The 23,631-nt window shown below is 37.0% G+C and overlaps 1 protein-coding gene across 1 annotated transcript in view; it reads left to right on the top strand.

Annotated features, from left to right (window-relative positions):
- The window catches only part of LOC126183590 (endoribonuclease Dcr-1-like), a 295,755-nt gene extending 275,405 nt beyond the window's left edge, over nt 1-20,350 (top strand). The window contains exons 23-26 of the mRNA XM_049925687.1: nt 13,743-13,963; nt 14,051-14,216; nt 17,663-17,738; nt 17,822-20,350. Coding sequence (XP_049781644.1) covers nt 13,743-13,963; nt 14,051-14,216; nt 17,663-17,738; nt 17,822-17,990 — 632 coding nt within the window. The 3' untranslated portion in view covers nt 17,991-20,350. The remainder of the gene's footprint in view (nt 1-13,742; nt 13,964-14,050; nt 14,217-17,662; nt 17,739-17,821) is intronic.
- Nucleotides 20,351-23,631: the final 3,281 nt, after the last annotated feature.

The following is a 23,631-nucleotide window of genomic DNA, read 5'->3' as shown; positions in this document are numbered from 1 at the left end:
TACCCCTACTTTTTTCAGAATTTTGAGCAGCTTGCACCATTTTATATTGTCGAACGCTTTTTCCAGATCGACAAATCCTATGAAAGTGTCTTGATTTTTCTTTAGCCTTGCTTCCATTATTAGCCGTAACGTCAGAATTGCCTCTCTCGTCCCTTTACTTTTCCTAAAGCCAAACTGATCGTCACCTAGCGCATTCTCTTTTCTTTTCCATTCTTCTGTATATTATTCTTGTAAGCAGCTTCGATGCATGAGCTGTTAAGCTGATTGTGCGATAATTCTCGCACTTGTCAGCTCTTGCCGTCTTTGGAATCGTGTGGATGATGCTTTTCCGAAAGTCAGATGGTATATCGCCAGACTCATATATTCTACACACCAATGTGAATAGTCGTTTTGTTGCCACTTCCCCCAATGATTTTAGAAATTCTGATGGAATGTTATCTATCCCTCCTGCCTTATTTGACCGTAAGTCCTCCAAAGCTCTTTTAAATTCCGATTCTAATACTGGATCCCCTATCTCTTCTAAATCGACTCCTGTTTCTTCTTCTATCACATCAGACAAATCTTCACCCTCATAGAGGCTTTCAATGTATTCTTTCCACCTATCTGCTCTCTCCTCTGCATTTAACAGTGGAATTCCCGTTGCACTCTTAATGTTACCACCGTTGCTTTTAATGTCACCAAAGGTTGTTTTGACTTTCCTGTATGCTGAGTCTGTCCTTCCAACAATCATATCTTTTTCGATGTCTTCACATTTTTCCTGCAGCCATTTCATCTTAGCTTCCCTGCACTTCCTATTTATTTCATTCCTCAGCGACTTGTATTTCTGTATTCCTGATTTTCCCAGAACATGTTTGTACTTCCTCCTTTCATCAATCAACTGAAGTATTTCTTCTGTTACCCATGGTTTCTTCGCAGCTACCTTCTTTGTACCTATGTTTTCCTTCCCAACTTCTGTGATGGCCCTTTTTAGAGATGTCCATACCTCTTCAACTGTACTGCCTACTGCGCTATTCCTTACTGCTGTATCTATAACGTTAGAGAACTTCAAACATATCTCGTCATTCCTTAGTACTTCCGTATCCCACTTCTTTGCGTATTGATTCTTCCTGACTAATGTCTTGAACTTCAGCCTACTCTTCATCACTACTATATTGTGATCTGAGTCTGTATCTGCTCCTGGGTACGCCTTACAATCCAGTATCTGATTTCGGAATCTCTGTCTGACCATGATGTAATCTAATTGAAATCTTCCCGTATCTCCTGGCCTTTTCCAAGTATACCTCCTCCTCTTGTGATTCCTGAACAGGGTATTCGCTATTACTAGCTGAAACTTGTTACAGAACTCAAATAGTCTTTCTCCTCTTTCATTCCTTGTCCCAAGCCCATATTCTCCTGTAACCTTTTCTTCTACTCCTTCCCCCACAACTGCATTCCAGTCGCCCATGACTATTAGATTTTCGTCCCCCTTTACATACTGCATTACCCTTTCAATATCCTCATACACTTTCTCTATCTGTTCATCTTCAGCTTGCGACATCGACATGTATACCTGAACTATCGTTGTCGGTGTTGGTCTGCTGTCGATTCCGATTAGAACAACCCGGTCACTGAACTGTTCACAGTAACACACCCTCTGCCCTACCTTCCTATTCATAACGAATCCTACACCTGTTATACCATTTTCTGCTGCTGTTGATATTACCCGATACTCATCTGACCAGAAATCCTTGTCTTCCTTCCACTTCACTTCACTGACTCCTACTATATCTAGATTGAGCCTTTGCATTTCCCTTCTCAGATTTTCTAGTTTCCCTACCATGTTCAAGCTTCTGACATTCCACGCCCCGACTTGTAGAATGTTATCCTTTCGTTGATTATTCAATCTTTTTCTCATGGTAACCTCCCCCTTGGCAGTCCCCTCCCAGAAATCCGAATGGGGGACTATTCCGGAATCTTTTGCCAATGCAGAGATCATCATGACACTTCTTCAATTACAGGCCACATGTCCTGTGGATACACGTTACGTGTCTTTAATGCAGTGGTTTCCATTGCCTTCTGCATCCTCATGTCGTTGATCATTGCTGATTCTTCCACCTTTAGGGGCAATTTCCCACCCCTAGGACAAGAGAGTGCCCTGAACCTCTATCCGCTCCTCCGCCCTTTTTGACAAGGCCGTTGGCAGAATGAGGCTGACTTCTTATGCATGAAGTCTTCGGCCGTCAAAGCTGATTATTTATCAAAATTTAGGCAGTGGCAGGGATCGAACCCGGGACCGAAGACGTTTTGATTATGAATCAAAGACGCTACCCCTAGACCACGGGTACCCACCTGAGCTGCTTACATTCTCCATCAGTACTCTGTGTTGCTTTCCACTCAGCAAGTTATTGATACTGTGCTTGTATCACTGCTACCTTTGTGCTCAGTGTGTCTGCATTTCCTTGTTTCTTCTCCAGTGTATGGATTATTTTGTAATCAAATTCACTGAGTGTTAATGCCCATATTGTAAGTCTAGCAGATAGGTCCTTCAAACCTAGTAACCACTTCAAAGCAATCCCTTACACATGCTGCGCTGCTTACATTCTCCATCAGTACTCTGTGTTGCTTTCCACTCAGCAAGTTAGTGATACTGTGCTTGTATCGCTACTACCTTCCTGGTTAGTGTGTCTGCATTTCCTTGTTTCTTCTCCAGTTTATGGATTACTTTGTAATCAAATTCACGGAGTTTTAATGCCCATCTTTTAAGTCTAGCAGATGGGTCCTTCAAACCTAGTAACCACTTCAAAGCAACATGATCAGTCACTACTTTAAATTTTCTCATGGAACAAACAGTTACATTGTCCAGATGCACTAAACATTGATGGGGCTGTAATCCCTTCAGTACTCCATCTGAAATGTTGCACTCCATTTTTCAAGCCAAGCAGCATCCTCCTATATTGATAATGTCCACAAAGTACTGAAAAAGCAATCTTTGTTCTATCCTCTGCAATCGCCTCCAACTGATGGTAACCACTCCTCACATCCATCATCAAGAAATATTGGCACTGCCAAAGATTATCAATTGTTTCTGTGGTGTTTGGAATGGGTAAGTATCTGTGGTTGTCTTACTATTCAAATGGTGTGTGGCGCTCCCACCTGCTTTTAATTCTTTGGTTGTTGATCGTCCTTGGTGTCGACATACTGCGTTGCTACGCTGGCTGAAAAATGTGTTGTGGATTCCGACACACACTACTGTAAATCATGTTGCCGACAAGTGCACAGTTGTGTGTCACAGTACTTTAATTTCAATGTTCACAACCCCGCCAATAATACATAGTTGACGGCCAGTGCACTGTTGTTTAACTTTTGATAAGCCTCATTAATAGTTTGTAGGCAAACCTCCACATACTGCTACAATAGTTTCCTGTTGAACGTCTACGAGCAGTAAAATCTAACTACAAAGTTCACAGTTCTTGAAGAATAATCAGGTACATATGGAGCAGACACTGTCACTGTTTTTACACATGGCCTAATTGTTTAACACTTATTCCACAGTTAATTTGCAGCATTGTTGTTGTTCTAACCAGCACAGGTTACTCGTCAGAAACTCAGCTGTGGACTGACTGTCTCGTGACCAAAAATTGGGCCCTTATATGTCATCACAATAATTGGTACTGAAACTACACATTGTTCTAAGTTAAATTTGCAGAAATTACAATTAAAACTTAACTCACTCACGTAACTGAATATATTGAAAAATTGTGTCTTTTTAACAGTTTCTTCTACTACGAGGTTTGGGCTGAATTATTTGTTTAAATCATGAAATTAACAAATATAGTAACGCAAACAATACTTCTGACAAAAATTGTTAATTACTTTGGAATTAATGAAGGGCTGGTTTTGCTAACATGTTTTTGAATAAAGCTAAATAGATACTTCAAGACTGCCAGCATTTCGCCTTCCAAATGTTTACAATTATTACAGAATTTATATTTGTTTATATGTCAACAATAGAATTTAAGTTATAAAACAATCACTGATTTCACCCTATAACAAACGATACTAACTAGGAATAGTCAAAATAAATTAGAAAATCAATTACATACATAAAACTAAGCACAAAATTAGATCTGGTGCTATTTACTTTAAAACTGAGGGCCAGTCTTTCTCTGTTATGGAAATGCAGATTATATTCACTTATGTTAATGATAATTAGTTAAAAGTAACAAAATGAATTTAAGGAGACAAATGGCAAAACAAGAGGGGAATTAAAATTATCCCAGCTTGCTTCGTCACAGGTGGTAGTGGCAGCAGAATCAATACTTCCTTGAACCGTCTGTAGTCTCTTTTGGTATGATTACAGTTCTCACCCCCCATGGTGTACTACTCTCCTGTGTTATGCCATTGGCCAACTGCTGATTCATTAATCCTTTTAAAATCAACTGCAGGGTCTGCACTATTCTGTATGGCTTTGTGTATGCCAGCACCTCATTCCCCATAGGATTGCTGTGTTGCACAACAGGCAATGCAGGCAATGGCTCATGTGGAAAGAACAGCTTTTGACTCAAACTCTTCCATATGCGCTCTCTTTGTTTCCTGCAAATGCTTAATCTTCTTATGCAATGCAGTATAAGTAGCTTCCTGTGCCTTTTCACAGCTTATGTCTTTGCTGCAGCAATATTCCTTTTCCAGAATTTCTGACATTACCGCTAACATTCACTTCAGTGGCTTGACCTCCTTGGTGCTAAAATTATCCACATTGATGGGTATTACCGTGCCTCCATCCTTTTCTTGTAAGTGTACATCACTTCATCTTGCTAGACAATACACTGCATCCAATACATCAATATGTTTCAGCAGGTCCACTAAATGCAACATACCAATTGGTAAGTCAGGCTCCACACAAGGCCACAGGGACTTTCTGGTGCCACTCAACACACAATCATGTGGGTCATGATGTTGATGGAGAAAGTCTAACCCAGGGCTTCACAGACAGTTTTTTCTGTGAGCAGATGGTGAGCTCAGGCCTGTGGACAGGTTGATGAGTTGTGTGGAGACTTGTTGATGAGTTGTGTGGAGACTTGTGTAAATGAGGAAATCAGATGTGAGGGAAGTGATTTGAGGAATCTACACTGTCTTAATTTCTCCTGTCACATTGCAGATCACATTTCAACCTGCAGATCAGTACAAATTGGGTACTGGAAGTTTTTTTTCATTTTCCCATTCAGTTGCACTAAGAATCCTGGTTTATTTTCCAACACACCTGGTGCTCCCTCTGTAGACATATATAGATTAGTAAATCCCATGACAGACTATATTTTCTACACTTTTTTCAATGCCCCTAAGAATGTCACGTCCATTTGTGTGCCTGTGATATCTATGCTTTCATAAAGTGTTGAAGAATGTGTAACAAACACTTTACAAATTTTTGGAAGCTGGCTCTGAATGTCTGCCATAATTTGTGTGGGACATAAGAGTTTGATAACGACACCACAAAAAACTCTTCTACGTGAACTGGACATAAATTTTGAGGCCAAGTATTCTTTAGTAAATCACCATTTGTGAAAGAGTGTAAGTTCACCATTTGTGAAAAAGTTTAAGGACTTTGCTAAAAGTAGTATAGTTTTGTACCTCATCTGAATGGCACAGTCACCTTAGTTTTCTTTCTCTTCTTCCTCCACCTCTTCAGAGAGCTTCTTTTCAAGCTTTTTTAAAACTATTTGTCCACACTACGGCCCTTCACATTTTCCATTTGCAAATTCTTTTACGTGGTAAGACATTTAGTACCTTTGTAAAATGAAATTAGCGAATAGGTTCAGTGTCTTATAATACAGTAAACATTTTGTATACTCATATTTTTGCATAGATAAATAATATTCCTCATTCTGTGAATTGAAAAGCGAAAACATTGTCAGTGTTTCACAGTGCTAACTCATCATTGCTGCTCTTAAATGACACCGCTGTCAAAACTGACCCTCCCCTATTTAATAGTTGGTGCTTCTCCCATGTTGTCATGAGCACATGGTGCGTGCACATTTCTCTCCGCATGAAGATAATGCAATTTGTCTGCTTGCGAGGAAGAGTGTGTGCAGGCATGTGAGTAGTCATGCTCAAAATCAGTGAGGTGTTAAGCCTTGTCCAACCCTAAAATCATGCTGTAGCCTTCACATACATGAGACACCACTTCTATACCCTGCTTAATTTAGGCTGACTCCCATAGCTTCTCTACATCTACATCTACATGATTACTCTACTATTCACAATAAAGTGCCTGGCAGAGTGTTCAATGAACCACCTTCAAGCTGTCTCTCTACCATTCCACTCTCGAACGGTGCCTGGGGAAAACGAGCACTTAAATTTTTCTGTGTGAGCCCTGATTTCTCTTATTTTATTGTGATGATCATTTCTCCCTATGTTGGTGGGTGCCAACAGAATGTTTTCGCAATCAGAGGAGAAAACTGGTGATTGAAATTTTATGAGAAGATCCCATCACAATGAAAAATGCCTTTGTTTTAATGATTGCCACTCCAATTCACGTATCATGTCTGTGGCACTATCTCCCCTACTTTGCAATAATACAAAATGAGCTGCCCTTCTTTGTATTTTTTCTATGTCATCCATCAGTCCCATCTGATGTGGATCCAACACCGCACAGCAATACTCCAGAATAGGACGGACAAGCATGGTGAAGCAGTCTCTTTAGTAGACCTGTTGCACATTCTAAGTGTTCTGCCAATGAATCGCAGTCTTTGGTTGGCTCTACATTATCCATGTGATTGTTCCAATTTAGGGTATTTGTAATTGTAATCCCTAAGTATTTAGTTGAATTTACAACCTTCAGATGTGTGTGGCCTATCGCGTAATCGAAATTTAGCAGATTCCTTTAGTACTCATGTGAATAACTTCACACTTTTCTTTATTCAAGGTCAATTGCCACTTTTCGCACCATACAGATATCTTTCTAAATCATTTTGCAATCCGTTTTGGTCATCTGATGACTTTACAAGACAGTAAATGACAGCATCATCTGCAAACAATCTGAGACAGCTACTGAGATTGTCTCCTATGTTGTTAATATAGATCAGGAACAATAGAGGATCTTTAACTCTTCCTCGGGGAATGCTGGATATTATTTCTGTTTTACTCGATGACTTTCTGTCTATTACTACAAACTGTGACTTTTCTGACAAGAAATCATGAATCCAGTCACACAACTGAGGCAATAATCCATAGGCGCACAGTTTGGTTAGAAGACGCTTGTGTGGAACGGTGTTGAAAGCCTTCTGGAAATCTAAAAATATGGAATCAATATGACATCCTCCGTCGATAGCACTCATTACTTCATGAGTATAAAGAGAGAGTTGTGTTTCGCGAGAACGATATTTTCTGAATCTGTGCTGACTATGTGTCAATAAATCGTTTTCTTTGAGGTACTTCATAATGTTTGTATACAGTATATGTTCCAAAACGGTACTGCAAATCGACATCAGTGATATGGGCCTGTAATTCAATGTATTACTCTTACTTCTATTTTTGGGTATTGGTGTGACTTGAGCAATTTTCCAGTCTTTAGGTACAGATCTTTCTGTGAGCGAACAGAACAATCCTTAGCTGACAACACTACCATGCTTATTTCTTATGCCTAATTTCAGCCACTTCGACTCCCTGCATTGTCTTGCATATGGCCAAAATGATGACATGTAAAACAGACAACTGCCACAGACTTGGCACAAGGGGCAAAATGCCCAAGTAAACTACACTATGCTCATCACATGGACTCTGATGACTGATCCTTACTATCACTCCTAAATTGGAGGATGTCCACCAGTTCTTCTGGCCTCACAAAAGTAACTTTGCAGTTACAATGACCCTTCATTTTTGATGCCATGTCTGTCACAAAACACAAACAACAGTTTCACTCACCCCACAGTGAAGGCACTGTAGGTTGCAGGGGTATGCTCCAATGTCCACTGGCGGTGTGACATCAGTGCTTCTGACAGCACTCTGATGGAGGTGGCATGACCTGTGTCACCACTTGGCACAAACTACGCTGTGGCGTGTGAGGGCAGTGGGCTGGTGGGACCCAGTGGTACACTGGTGATTGAGTAAAACACTTTATTACTTTTAGTTACACATTTCTCCAGTGTGAATGTGAGGCAGACTGGCGATGGTCAGTTGGACGGCTTGCCTCCACTGAGTGGGATGGTACACGTGTCAGCGCCTTGCAGTGCTGACGTCAGGACAGGCAGCAAGCCGGCAGCCCTTCAGTAGGCCATGGCTGTGATGTCAACAGCATGCTTCCTCTTCTTGCTGTGTCTGCCTTCTATTGTTGAACGCCCACACCCTGTCTGCTCAGATGCATCTTGTCTGCTGTGGTGAAGGGAAGATTGCTTTGCACAGGACATAACCCCCTGCCTGCTGGCAGGAGGCTGTCATTAGCAGGCACAGACAGTAAATCTGGTGCACTGTGGCACCAAGTGCTGCAGGCTGGACTTAGTTTGGAGGTGACTGACACATCCTGGTCTCAAACAAATGGCTGCAGCTGGTGGTGCCCAGCCATCCCATCGTCTGGTGTAACCCTGGTGTTGTGGTAGTACTGCTGGGCTCCGAATTCCACAGTCATAAAATTCACAGTTATTTATACTGCTCCATAGCATGAGAGTTGATTAAAAATCATTACAGCTGTAATGCCTGATTAAGAAATATGTATGTATTTAATAATGAAATTATGTGGCACGATAATGATTTTAGTTTATTTGTTTAATTTATAGTAGTAAAACCTCATTTACAGTGACCTTCACATTTGTGGTTGCATAATTAATTAGTCTGAGAAACATGTGCGGTCTCCTGTCAAAGCTGCACACACCTCTGCCCTACCTACCCTGCACTGTGATAATGGAAGGGAGGGGGTACAGTGCTCACTACTTGCACACTTAAGCTAGCCTTCTACTGGTGGAGCATGTTGACTGTGGAGTGCTGACGTAGAATATGCAACAGGTATACTAAAGAGACTGCCTAGACTACACTTGTCCATCCTTCTCTGGAGTACTGCTGTACTGTAGGATTGGTGAAAGACATTGAGAAAGTTCAGAGAAGGGGAGTTCATTTCTTAACATGAAATAGCAGAAAGAATGTAATAGATGTGATACATGAGTTGGGCTGACAATCGTTAAAACAAAGATGGTTTTTGTTTGGTTGAGATGTTTTCATGACATTGAAATCAACATTCTCCACCAAATGCAAAAATATCTTGCTAGCACCCACCTACATAGGGCAAAATGATCATCATAATAAAATAAGATAAAAAGGAACCTGCATGGAAAGATTTAGGTGCTGATTTTTCTTGTGCAATGTTTGTGGGTGAAACAGTAGAGTAATAGTCTGAAGATGATTCGATGAACCTTCTCCCAGGCACTTAATTGTGAGTTGCAGAGGTGTCCTGTAGATGAGAAATTAGTAGTGAATACTGCCACCAGGTGCAGTAATCTCAGAAAGATGGTAGGTTCTTTGCTGGAACAGTGATTATGTGCAAATCTGTGGAAACAGGCAGTGATACTTGACAGATTATTGTTTGAAGCATTATGTTGCTTTATTTTAGTGTAAGCCTGCATTCACTTAGTAGTCCACTGAAAAGTGATTCCTTTCTTCTGTAACCTGTGTGACATGGGAATGATTGATGCCACATGTAAATTGAAATTTGCAAAATACTTGATTGTGAATAAGGATTGCAGCACTTTGAGATTCCTTCATCTGGAAAATGTGTCAATGATAGCTAGAGTAAGACATGTTAATCTAATGCCATCCTTGTTTAGGATGTTCCTACAAAGACGTCACCACAGTTCTTCATCCTGTAATCGTTATACAGCGTGAAAAAATTGACAAAGTGTTCTTGGTGAGTAGAAGCTGTGGTATTGTCTTCTAAATAATTAACGTAGGATGAAACGGACAGCATTATCTGCCCCAAATAACATAAGAGTATCGTAAGGGCCCTTACAAAGCCAAAAGTCATTCTCTTATATGATAGAGTCTGAATTAAGTGTTAAATACCAAAATACCATAAATTTTTACAATCTGGAAGTGGGGTTGCAGAGCAGGATGATCTTACAGATGGAGGAGAGTTAGAGCAAGGGGGCTTGGTCCTATGTTATATAGTTTTGCAGAACTATGTCAGTAAGGGCTATGTGGAAGGATGGGTTGCACCTGGATGCGAGTAATTTGTCAGGCCATTTTGGAGAATTCCCTGAGGTAGGTGACAATGCAGGAACAGTATGTGGAATTGGGTTCTGCCTACAGATTGGGAAACTTAACCATATTGGTACATGTGGAAGGAGCAAGGATCCATGGCATAGTTTAAAACATAGGTAAAACATGCGAAAAAATCTTAACAACTTAAGAACTTTTGAATGATGAAACCAAATTAAGTATAGTAAAAAAAGCAAGCTGGACAAAATAATATTAGATGACTGCAGTTCACTTTGATCCCTAACCAAATTCCCTTCAACTGAGAGTAAATATGAAAAAAATTACTTGGAATGTATATACGTTTTTCAAGAACAGACACACATCAACTATTAATATTCAATACTGTTGAGAGTACAACCTGTTTTTTTAACTCGGGAAGTTTCCAGGAAATGGAATGTTTCAAACTGATTCCATATACTCAAATAATTGTGGGATCAAGTACATTTAATGTTGAAATATACTTAACATATTATGCCATTTTCTATGCCACTGATTATTCAATAACCACTTTATGTTTCAAAAATTAATACCAGAAGAACAAGTTCCATCTAGCAGTTCACAGTGCGAGAGTATGTTGTGGAACCTCAGTATGCTTAGCCAGGATTTTTCCACAAATGCCTGTAATTCTTTCAACTATCCTCTTGATTTCAGTGGTGGTTAGACCACATATCAAGTACACTTGGCCATTGAGATTAAATGAAATTATGTGCTTGTCATACAATTGGTGAATTACTTCCGCCAGTTTTGGAGCACTATGAAAACTGTATCGTTTTGATTTTAAGCTGTGCATAGTTTTCGAACTTTCATTCAAAGAATTCAGAGCAACATATCAGGCATATGTTAGTTTTCATTTACTCATTATTTATTTATTCATCTGTAGAACAGTTTACAGTGTATGGATGTCGTCAAATGTTTGTACAGTATTTCTTATTAAAATAAACACGTCTCTTACTGTATTGATAGCTCCAATACTTAGTCCTACTTTTCTAATCATGTCATAAATTGTTGCATAGAACAATGTTCATGAACATTAAGTTACTATATATAGTTATTTTAAATGTTCATTTACAATATAATAGTTATTATTTAGTAACTACTTTTTTTAGCCTTTGGCTAGAGGTGTGGGAATAATTTATGTCGTTTATTTCTTGTGGCAGTCTGTTGCACAATTTTTACAATTTTATTCCATGGTATAATACACTATTTTGAATTTTTGACCTTTTTCTTCTGTTTAATTACACAGTCTCTGGATTTGGTTCCATGGTTATGTATTGTGCTGTTTCTGGTGTACAGATTAAGATTTTTTCCATATATATATGTTGTGTGTGATAGATGTATTCACACAGGTCTGTGAGAATTTCTAACATTTTTTAATAATCCTTTACAGTGTGCCCTGTTACTACTATTCATGCAGGTCTTTTCTGTTTCTTGAAAATAGTCTGTATGTTCCCAGCACATTCCTCAGAACATTATCCTGTAACTGAGGATTGAATGTATCTCTCCAAAGTAGGCTATTTTAAGGCATGAAATATTGTGCACCGGTGCGAGAGTACCCAGGGCATAATGTGCTGAGGATAACCTCTTTGCCAAAATTCTCGAGTGTTCTGTCCTTTTTGATGGGCAGTTGACATTCATTCCCAAGACTTTGGTATCAGCTACACAATCTAGTACATCATTCTTGACTGTCAGTGTAGTATCATTGGGATTTTTATTTAGTCAGGAGTTTATGCAGTTTGTCTTTTCCACATTTAAAGTTACTCTATTCTTTAATGACCAGTTGTGGGTGTCTCTGAGAGTTTAATTTAATTTTTTCTGCTAACTGTGTTGAATTTTTGTATGTAATCACTACAGTGCTGTCACTGCAGTTATAAAACTTCTATTGAGGAGGGTGAGGGGGGGGGGGGGATCATACTATTCTTTGGTTTCATACTGAACATCATAGTGTATTTGCAGTTTAAGAGATACTTGTAAGGGTCATAGTCACTGTACTGTGATTGTCAATGAAAATTCTGTGTATTCATGCATCTATGAAACTAGAAATAATCTTAATATGACAACCACTTACTTTAATGCAATTAGTGTTCTTTTTAACCTTAACTGAAAGCTGGTTGTGCCATTCTTTATACTACATACCTTCTTTATGGTGAAATTCCTGCGCAATCTATATTTGTTTGAATGGAAGTTCTGCTTATGAAGTATTCTTTGCATACGTCGTTACCCATCTGCATTGTTGATGCAAGTTGACAACTGAACATAGATTTTCTGGTTGATTGTGACTTTTGCAACACTGACATTTTCCACAGTCAGGCTTTATCCTGTTAAAGGCAGAACCCATATCTTCAAAACTCTGAACAATTGTTATAATAATAAATTAGTGAAACCAGCTCATGATACGCTGGCCGGTAAGAATGTTGCAATTCTGTTTTATTGGTGATCACACAATCACCACTCTTTTCAAGTGCTTTCATAGCAAATACTCATTCCAACTGTATGGCAATGAGTACTAAATTATGTTACTTTTGTTCCAAAGAACTATTGCAGCTTCAGTTTTGTAACATCCAGTTCAAAAATTTCCCATTTCTCATGCTATCCATATAGCAACAGCATCATTTTAGTTAATATTTGTTATTTATTTACTGTTGTGTACCATTAGTTGTACATTGGAATGAATCCCTGCTGTAATCAAGTAGTTTCATAATTAATGTCGCAACCAAATCCTCTAATGTAGAAAATATTAGACAGTGCTTTCTTCCTCTAGTGTTACACTAACAAATCCGCTTAAACACAAAAAATTAATCGTTGATGGATTGTTAAACTCTGAGGTAAATAAAGGAATTCTCCAGAACCCTTCTACAATACCATCACTGCAACATCCCACGTTCATGACAGAGCAGGTTGGCACAGTGGATCAGACAATGGACTCACATTTGAGATGATAGTGGTTCAAATACCCATCTGGAAATATGCATTTAATTTACCCATGCTTTGCCTAAGTCAACTATGGTAAATGCTTTCTTTCAAAAAGATATTGTTGGTTTCCTCAGCCATCCTTCCCAGTGTGTACCTGTGTTCTGTCTATAATGATATTATCAGTGGCACATAAACTCTAATCTTCCTTGGTTCCTTCCTTCCTTACTTCCCTCCCTTTGAATTGAAGTAACATGGCAGTTGTAAAGAGTCCTGCAAGAACTAAATTTATTTTATGCATAGTGTTGTTCTGTAAGATATAAGCAACATTCCTCAAATTATATGTATTCTGAGAATGGTGATTTACAGTGAGCACACCAGGCAACTTGACCAATGCCGGCTGGATATTAGTTGACTACAGCCAGGATCTGACATTTAGTTGTTTTTGTGGTGCCAGTTCAAGCATTCTTCACAGTAGTTCAATCAAAGAAGTAGTGATATCAATTCAGCAATACTTTAAGTAATTTCTGTATATTTTTGATTTTTTCTAAAGCTTCCATATGCAGTGCTAATGTTTTATTCATATTGTTGCCATGTGTTTCTTTTGTTAAATCTAGATTACCTTATCACTCGTCATCTGTATGAAGATTCACGTCAACATTCTCCGGGTGCTTTGACTGACCTACGCTCAGCTCTTGTGAATAATACAATATTTGCATCACTTGCTGTTCGTTATGGCTTTCACAAATACTTCCGTCACTTATCACCAGGATTAAATGAGGTTGTTGATAGATTTGTTCGTATTCAAGAGGAAAATGGACATACAATTAGTGAAGAGGTAGTGACAATTGTGCTTTGATAATTCTATGTTAAATTGTTGGATACTCTGGTGAGCTATTTATATGCCTATTTTTTTTTAATTCAGTACTATTTAATTGAAGAAGAAGAATGTGAAGAAGCTGAAGATGTTGAAGTCCCAAAAGCACTTGGAGATGTTTTTGAGTCAGTTGCTGGAGCGATCTTTCTGGATAGCAACATGTCTCTCGATGCTGTTTGGAGAGTGTACTATCGGATGATGAAATCAGAAATAGGTATTTGACACAGCTATAATTTTATGTCTTAGTTAGCGTATCAGGTACTAGATTCATGGGAATTACAAAGATTCATAGTGCTTTGAAATTGTATATGATTTGGTATACATTCTTGGTAATTAGCGTAAAAAGATGAATTTGTGGAATTTGTGACACCCTTTGTCTTTGTGACAGCCTTCACTCTTGAAAACATACATGGAATCAGTGGCTAAAGCTTTCCACAGCCCATTATTCATGAAATAATAGCCCATTATTATGAAATCACATATAACTTTTGTAGTCTCTTATGATGTCTACTTGACGTGGACTGGTATAATAAAGAATTAAGATATTCTCTGTACAATTAAGATGGCAAGGAATAGGTGGAAAACACTAGAAGAAGGGACAAGGTTCTAAGACATATATTACAACTTAAAGTAATAACTTTTATGATACTGGTAGCAGCCATAGAGGGCAAAAATTGTAGGGGAAGACAGAGATTGTAATATGTACAACAAAACATTGGAGATGTTTGATGTAAGTGTTTTTCTGAGGTAAAGGATAGGAAATCATGATGACTGTGCCAGACCGATCAATAAAAGTATGCAATGCAAAATATTCAGCCTCTGAACATGTTACTTTGTTACTCATACACTCTTGTTTCATAATTACTTCTACAGAAACCATATAGTGGGAACTGCAAGACTGTTGTGCTGAGGGAAACATAGTGAAACCCCAAAATGTTACTCCATGGTGAGCTGGCAATAACTGTTTGCAATGTGATATGTGCCTGGCATTAAGACTTTTATGCAGAGCAACATGAGATGGAAGAAACAAAGTTAGTGGTTCTACTGTGACATTCTGCACATGTGACAGAGTTAGTATAGAACAACATTCTGGGCATCAACCAATAATAAAAACAGAAAGATTAAATGCAGACAGTTAAGCCATTCTCCAAGGAAACAACAAACTGGAACATGTATTGAACTTTATGCAGTATGTACTACTGAAGAGAGTAGAAGAACATATAGAAATCACAACTGGTGTCTATCAAGTTGGATTTAGAATGGGAAGAGAATACTTGGAATAGACATTACCCTAAAAACAAATGATAGAGCATAGGGTCTTGAAGAATAAAACTACAGTAGTAAACGTTGTGGAAATCATGAAAGTGTATGACTCCACTGACACAGAGACTCTTGGCAGGATCATAAAGAACAGAAGACTATACTGGTAGATGAAAACTGATAATGGAAATTCTCTCAGACACAAAGGCAAGATTAAGATTCAGATGAGCACTGTCAGAAGTTTCTGAGATAAAGACCAGTGTTAAACAAGGAGAAGGAGTGTCACCAATTTTGTTCAACGTAGTGCTGGTTGAAGTGACCAGACATTGGAGAACAATAAACAATGAAAGGAAATAAATAAAAGAGGCATGTGGGGGACAAAAAGTGCAATAAGGCTCAAGTGGACTGCTTTGCCTTTGCATACGATACAGCAGTAGTGAAACAGAAGAAGGTGCAAAGAAACAGCTTGACAATCTAAGCAATGTAGCCAGTGGAATGGAAGCAAGGATTTACTACAGCAAGACAAAGATACCGAATACCACTGGGGATTGAAAAAACTCCAGAAGGCATTGTGCAAAATGTGGACAAAGTGAAATACCTTAGAGGATACAAAATGGGGAGAAACAGGAGCAATGAGCAAATGATAGAGTGGATGAAAAAGATGAGGTCACCATTCTGCATGACCAGAGATGTATATGCAATAAAAAGAATATATCTACAGATGTGAATATGAGACACTACAAAGCCATGGTGAGGAATGCAGGACCATATGCAGCTGGGACGGTAAAACTAGGAAGTTAAGGTGCAGGACAACTAGAGAAAGTATTGGGCCCTGAAAGAGGTGATGAGACATGGATATAAAAACCTAGGGAAGAAATGTACTGGAATATGTGCACATCATCAAGAGAAATCAGACTGAAGGGGACAGGGTTTGTGGGACATCTGATCAGTATGAGTATGGATAGAATAACAAAAAGAGTGTGCGAAACAATGGCGAGAACAAGAGGAAAGACAGGTATCAAGTGGTTTATTGAACTCAGGAAGGATTGGCCAGAATTGGGGCTCAAGGTAGAAGGGAAGCCAAATTGGAGAAGCAAGTACACTCCAACCAACATGTCGTAGATCAAAGACAGGGAAGTATACAGTAAAAGGATAGAATGACACCACTGGAGCAGACAAAAGAAGAGGACAGTGAAGATCTTTCAAAAAGAGTGAGAGAAAAGAAGAAAATTAAATCAATGAAGGGGCTACCCGTAGTGTTAAGGAGGTTATAATGAAGAAGAAGAAGAAGAAGAAGAAGAAGAACTGCAGATAGAACTAAGAAAATAAATGATCCTTCATAGATAATAAAGATATGTGAATAGTATCATTGAAGAGTACATCTGTGTTGAATATAAAGTGATGACCGAAGAGACATGGAAACTTAACAGGTTTTGGACTTTAGAGTGCAGAATTTTTGCTCATATGTGCTGCAACCGTTACCTTGTCCATTATGCAGCAACTGCAGGGGACTCTCCAACACCCCTATATATGCACAGCTCACTACTTTTAAAATGTAAATCCCTCTTAGAGACAACACAATTGACCTCCTCCTTGCAGAAACCTTTCATCCTAGTTACAGGACCTACTATCATTTCCAACTCATCAAAAATATAAAAGTGAGTTTGGCTTTGAAACTGATGTTGAACTTTTTCTTAACCAAATCCCCAATAGTTTCAAAATGTGTAGACAATAATTTTCATGCAGATGAATAATCTCATACAGTCTCATTCAGTAATATTTATCACTTATGCTTTCATCAGTTTCTGCACTTTGATTTCATAGTGTTGCATGTTGATTGTGGGCTCATGCTTGAGAAATTTCACAAAGAGTAAACCCTTGCAGTTTAATAACTAATCTGATCATGAGTTTTCTTCAATCAGTTTGGTTCATTTTTGGATTATATTTGTTGTTATTCCCAAGAATAAATCATAGCAGCAGGTGTTGTCCTTGATGATGATTAATGACAAAAATTAGTACCATTCCATGTGATACCATTGCAAGTGATTGAGAGATACAGCTGGTGTAGGTTTTTGTTCCCAGACCAAATTTTCATCAGTAGTTCACATAGTCATCAACACTGGTGCATATTGAATTATGTCTTAAATATGTGAAATTTCACTACTGTGTCCCATCAATGTTCCCAAGTTTGCAATAACCTAACTGGACATAATGACAGACAGGGCATTCTTTAGCTTTATATCATAGTTTTCATTGTCATTAATTAATTTGGGACTCATTTCAGCAAGTCCAGTTATGTGGGTTTAAGTTTAATTCCATGTCATTGGATCCTATTTCATAACATTCTAAGCTACAGATGACATTAGAACTTTAGTAGCAATTTATGTATATTATTTACAGAGCAATTCAGCACTAATGTACCAAAATCACCAATCAGAGAACTTCTTGAACTGGAGCCAGAAACAGCAAAATTTGGGTGAGTTTCATCATAACTAATCATTATCTAGGATAGTAATTTACTGAGGAGGAAAAATTAATGAAACTAATTTTTTATTTAAGGAAACCAGAGAAACTGGCCGATGGCCGTCGTGTGCGTGTCTCAGTGGAAGTTTTTGGAAAAGGAATTTTTAAAGGAATTGGTCGTAATTACCGAATTGCCAAATGTACTGCAGCAAAATGTGCCTTGAAGCAACTTAAAAAGAAAGGATTACTTTCTAAAAAGTTATGAAGTATGTTAGAGCATCATTCTATTAATTTGTTTTCTCAGCCAAGAGACTTCCAGCAAATTAATCAAGGAGTCTCTGTAGTGTTACAGTTTACTTACTGTTAAGCAGTATACCATTTGTAAGATTTCTTTAGTTATATTATTATTATTATTATTATTATTGTTGTTATTATTATTATTTTCCAATGAAAACCTGGAGTTTACAATTTTGCGTTCTGCATTTTCCTCCACTATCTGCTTTAGACATTCATAAATGGCATGTTTCCACTTGAGTTTTGTTACTATTCTCAGATTTATGTTGGAATTTCCTCCTTTTGATTGACATTATTTTTATTGATAAAACTAAATTTGGGTGGTGTGGAAAGAACAGTGTTGTCCAAATAATTTGGAAATTACGGACATATGTAAAGAATTGTCATAGCCAGTAAACAAGGTAACAGTTGCAGGCACTACTCTAATCTGTGCTACAACCAGCATTTGAAGTAGTTTGAAAGGAATCATCATATAAATCTAACATTATGGACACAAGCAGTGGGCAGACTTCATTGGGAGAATTTAGAAGGTACAGTATGTGTTGGTTCTCTTATTTATGGCCTGTATGATTGGTTTTAAAGTCACTTGTCCCAATCACCAGTTCCCAAGTGCTCACTTCCTAAATGATGTCACTTCTATTATACTTACTCATGTGAACCATTCATAAAAACACAAAACTCACTGATTAGTGCAACAGATCCATCACATGTACTGTTACTGAAGCCCTAATTTTGCATTTAACTGCCTACACAAGCAATTCATATGGTAACAAAAGCTCCAGCACTCCAGGTGAATTACAATTCCAAGAAGTAAACCACCACAAGCAAAGAATAATAATCTTTCTCCAAAACATTTATCAAGCTTTAAATGAAAAGTAATTGCAATGTACTTTAATAAATGGAAAAATAAGTCACTGCAGAGTCACTCCAGTCCACTAAATTTTTAAAAGAAAGACAGTGAATTGCTGGAATTAATCCTTCACATTTATTCTGAGAACACTTATACAATTATTGTACCTTGTAATCTCTAATTGTTTGAAAGTGAAATTCAATTTCTGGCAGTGTCTGTTAGGCTGGCGTGGTGCATGTAAATGAGTATGTCAGTTGCGAATGGACACAGTGCAAAGACTCACTCTAATACATTCATATGTTGTTCTTAATTCTGCAGAAAATATCGGTAGATGGTTTGTGTAGCACCACGTGCTCCTCGATTGTTTTGTGCCTCCGAGTTGGTCAGCCAGCTGCTGTATTCCCCAGTACATGGTGTTGCATGGCATCTTGGACCCTCTTTAATGTTGACATGAAACATATTTTTCACAAACATTAATGAAAAGATTTTTCCACGTTTGTCACCTCTCTTCCATCAACTGGCAAACATTGTCAGTGCAACCATCTGTCATTATTACTTTACAAGTGTAAATTAAAAATACACATGTACGGTCGATTCAGTGTGCCTGTTATTATTGTATGAGTAAACCAGCTGTGAATGAAACTTCTGTAAAGACTATTATTTACTGTAGTTTTAAATGGATGTGTAGATATAATCATGATAGATAAAAATTCTTTGGTGACCTTAGTCAAGAAAATTATGAAATTTCTGTAGAAAAACTGGAAATGAAAGTCGAGGCACTTACTTTCATTCCAGTCTTTAATAACTGTCTTTTTTTCTTTCATTTCTATTTAATATTGGACTCATTAGAAAACTAAAAAAAAAAAACATTATTTACTCTCTCTTCAGTGTATCATTCACAAATTGAATAGAAAAGTAGCAAATCCTATGCAAAAAGCAGTCCTCTTCAACTTGTAAAAAAGTGGTTTGTGTCATGTAGATGTGGATTTTGCTTCTACAGGCCACTTTGTTATGGCTAAATGGCTTGAGGTTGCAAGTTCTGTTCCAGTCATAGGTGGAATGTCTGGAAAGAGACTGCATGTCATATGTTTCTGTGCATATTGACTTACACATGCTCTGTTACCATTATAGTTACAAATGAGTTATTACAGATTTTCTTTTTCACATATTTTGACTGCTAATTTTGTACTGGCACTTTTAATTTAATATTAATTTTGATTCAAATACCAGTCTTTCTACTCAAGTGTAGTAATTAAGTGTATTGAACATTTTTAATGAAAACAAGTTGACTAAATAAATTACTCTTGTCTGTATTCTGCATCATCATTAAGGTGATCTTTGAAACTAATTACAAGAACTGCAGCACACAGTCTTTCTTTCTCATTCATTTCACTGTTCAATTGCTGCATTTCATTCATCTCTTTTTTTCTCTTTGCATTAAAAGAGATGCTAACACTGTGTAGGAGCCCCCCCCCCCCCCCCCCCCCGCTACAACCCACCCTTCTTCTCCCTTCCCCACTCTCCCCATAAAATGAATAATATGACACGCAGCTTTGTGAAAGATATGTAGTACTACTATCAGATGGGTGTTACTGGTCTAATCATGTGTTCTTCTGAACCTCTTGCTGATTTAAGTGACATGCTGTACATTAGAAAACAGTTGCAGATTATATTTTTTCCTCTATATAAAATTCTGAATTAATTTTTAGTTTTTATTGTATTTACATTCTGTATATTAAAAAAATGTAAAATCCAGGTTTCATTGTATGCTAGTTGTTTTTATTATTGCTACTGATACAAAATATAACTGTTACAGTCCTTAAAGTGGCTTTAATTTTTTGATATTTGTCTTTCAATCACTGTTAAATAATTCTGGCTTTACTTGTGTATAAATGACATTATGAGTAAATTATGCAATTCCAGAGAGAACCAGTATTATTTACTGTGTTTCTTATATGAACAGCCATGTTAAGCTGTGATTTCTATGTGACTTACTGTGTTTTCTTTTTACAAACACAAAGAATTTACAACTGTATAAAGAAATTACAATTTTTGTGTGTGTAAAAGTCAATTGAGATATACTTAAATTAGTATTAGCAGTAGTGTGGGGCTATTTCTTGGAATATTGACTGAGGAAAATAACACACACTACTACCATGTGGATTAATGTTTGTTGCACCTGTGTAAATTAAATTAGTAGCACCATTTCCAAGTAACTTTGTACACTGAAGTTACAAGCCATATTTTAAATGTACATATGATATGCATACAGTGGGCTGTATTGTAGTTTTATTTCTTATGTTGTCTTTTATTGTGTACTTACAAATTGATATAACTTTTAAACAAAAGGTCTTTGTATATTTTTGCTGTGAATAGTTGCCATACTTCTTGGCAGCATTGTTAGTGCACTTCAGTCAGCTATGACAAAGAACAATATTGATTAAATTATGGTTTATGTATATTTAAGTGTAAATTCTTTTAATCCTGCTACAATTATTTGATTACTGACAACAGAAACTGCTATGTAGAGCAATTTATTTCATGCGTTTGACAGCAGTAAAACTTAAGTTGTGTATGTATGTATGCACATACAAAAGGAAATAGTTTGACTCTTGTTTGATTATGTTTTGCATGATTCTTACATGACTGCCTGTTTTATTACCTATTCTATAGTTGTAAGCATATTTATTATTGTTGATATGTAAAAGTTTTGTAAGCTAATTCTTACACCGCACTAAGAGCAAATGAATGATTGTTTATTGGACTCCACTTATTTTGTAGCAACTATTTTGTTGACATGACAGATACTAGAGTTAAATTTTAGTACCTGCATCACTGTCCACCAAATATCAGATCATTGAAAAGTTTACCATTCCTGTCTCATAGAACAATTTGTTACTGTTATTATTATTATTATTATTATTATTATTTATCATTTTAACTATTTTCATGATCCTTATTGTTATCTCTCATAATGGTAGTAATGGTGATTGTGACAATCTAAATCTTAATGTTGATGCATTTGTTACTGCTGCTGCCATTGTTATTGATGTTCAAACTTGTCGTTGCTGATCGTAGTTTATTCTTAGCACATGGCTCTGTCTTCCCCAACAAGAAAAGAAAGAAGCAATGTAAAGGTGCAAGGAGTTAAGAAGAGCAATGTATACTAATGAAATGTTGCTTTCTGTACAAATGTTCTTGTCCCTCCCTTCTCACAACTTCCCTGAATAGCATCCTCATCCCTATATTCCCTTTGCCCCACCCCCCTCTCCCCGCGCATATATTGTGAACTGCACAATAACAGCCTTCTACTTAGACAATAGTTGCCAGTTGCAGCTAATACACTTCTACTTAGACAATAGTTGCCAGTTGCAGCTATGACAATAGATAATTAATTGCACAGAAATGCTGTATAATTAGAAAAGAGATGTGATTTTAATTTAATTAAGTACTGCAGCTTGTTATTGTTGACTGTAATTTTTAAGATACATTTGGTGAAACAATGCTGTCTTTCTTTTGTATGTTGGGAATTGTTCAGTTCTTTTGGTAGCATTTGTGGTAGGTAAAATGTCGCCTATAGTAGAAGAAAACAAACTAATGAAAACAAAATTTAGAAATTTTATATTGTTTCATTAAGAGAACCTTATAAATGCACTGTTAATGCTGTTGTCCAACATGAGTTGAGATTCTGCTTTGATTCTTTGGAGACATAACTGTTTCAGAATTTAAATTAAAATTTATGTTAATACTTAGTGCTATCTTTAGTTTATCCCCACTGTTCAACATTTGATGACTGTTAAAAATTCTTCACATATAGTGTTCAAAAATGAAAAGTACATATTAACACATGGATTTCAACATTCATTTCACACTTACAAAAGATTGAATTTTATATAATTATGAACAACTTTTCAATTGAAGTCACATTTCACTGAAAGAATACCCTGCCAAAATGTGAGGAAGGTATCCATAGCCACTCTGATATATAATTTTTTTGCCTATTTTGTAGATATGTCTGATTTGAATATGGGTATTCATGGTGAAACAGATCTGAATATTGGATCTGAATTGCTTTCCTGCAAGTACTCTGCAGACATGAACTAAGTGGGTTCATCATATCTGACTGTCTCAAGAAATAAAACTGGCATTGAGTGGTTCTCCTACATAATTTAAAAAGTCTGGTAAACTTTCTTCAGTAAGCCATAATGAGTTGTTCTGTCACCCTTGTCAAAATGATTCAGTGACTCACAGTCTTATTGTTGATGAGACATTAACTCTTAACATTCATTCCTTTTTTCCTTGTAAGATTTACCTGTTTGTATTAAATATTCAGTACAATATTTTTATAATTTGTCAAATGAGTGAAATGGCCATACTAAAATAACACAATAAACTTTAGTTTATTCACTGTAGTGAACAACTGAAACACAGTCATCTGACTTTAGTAACCCTCATTTTTTGTTGTTAAATAAATACTGACATTCTCAGCTGTTAATAAAACTTTTTAGGATTTCAGATGAGTAAATGAATAAAGAGTGAATGAAATACATACAGATGGGTGACTGTCTTTTCTCTGATGTCTTTCTTCTCAAAGTACCATCTGAGCAGTGTGATATATCTCTCCTGTATACTTCTCCTTTTGTGAGACCATCCAAATATACATAAAGACTTATTGTTCATTTTGTTGTGTGCCCTGTTTACACTGCCTCATTTGCTAACCAGATGAATTGAATCCTTTCAACCTTTCAGATTTAGTTGTTGA

This window comes from Schistocerca cancellata, chromosome 4, assembly GCF_023864275.1.
Source record: "Schistocerca cancellata isolate TAMUIC-IGC-003103 chromosome 4, iqSchCanc2.1, whole genome shotgun sequence".
Classification (NCBI taxonomy): Eukaryota; Metazoa; Arthropoda; class Insecta; order Orthoptera; family Acrididae; genus Schistocerca; species Schistocerca cancellata.
Note: the sequence above shows the minus strand (reverse complement) of the source record. Positions and strands in the feature narration are given on the sequence as shown.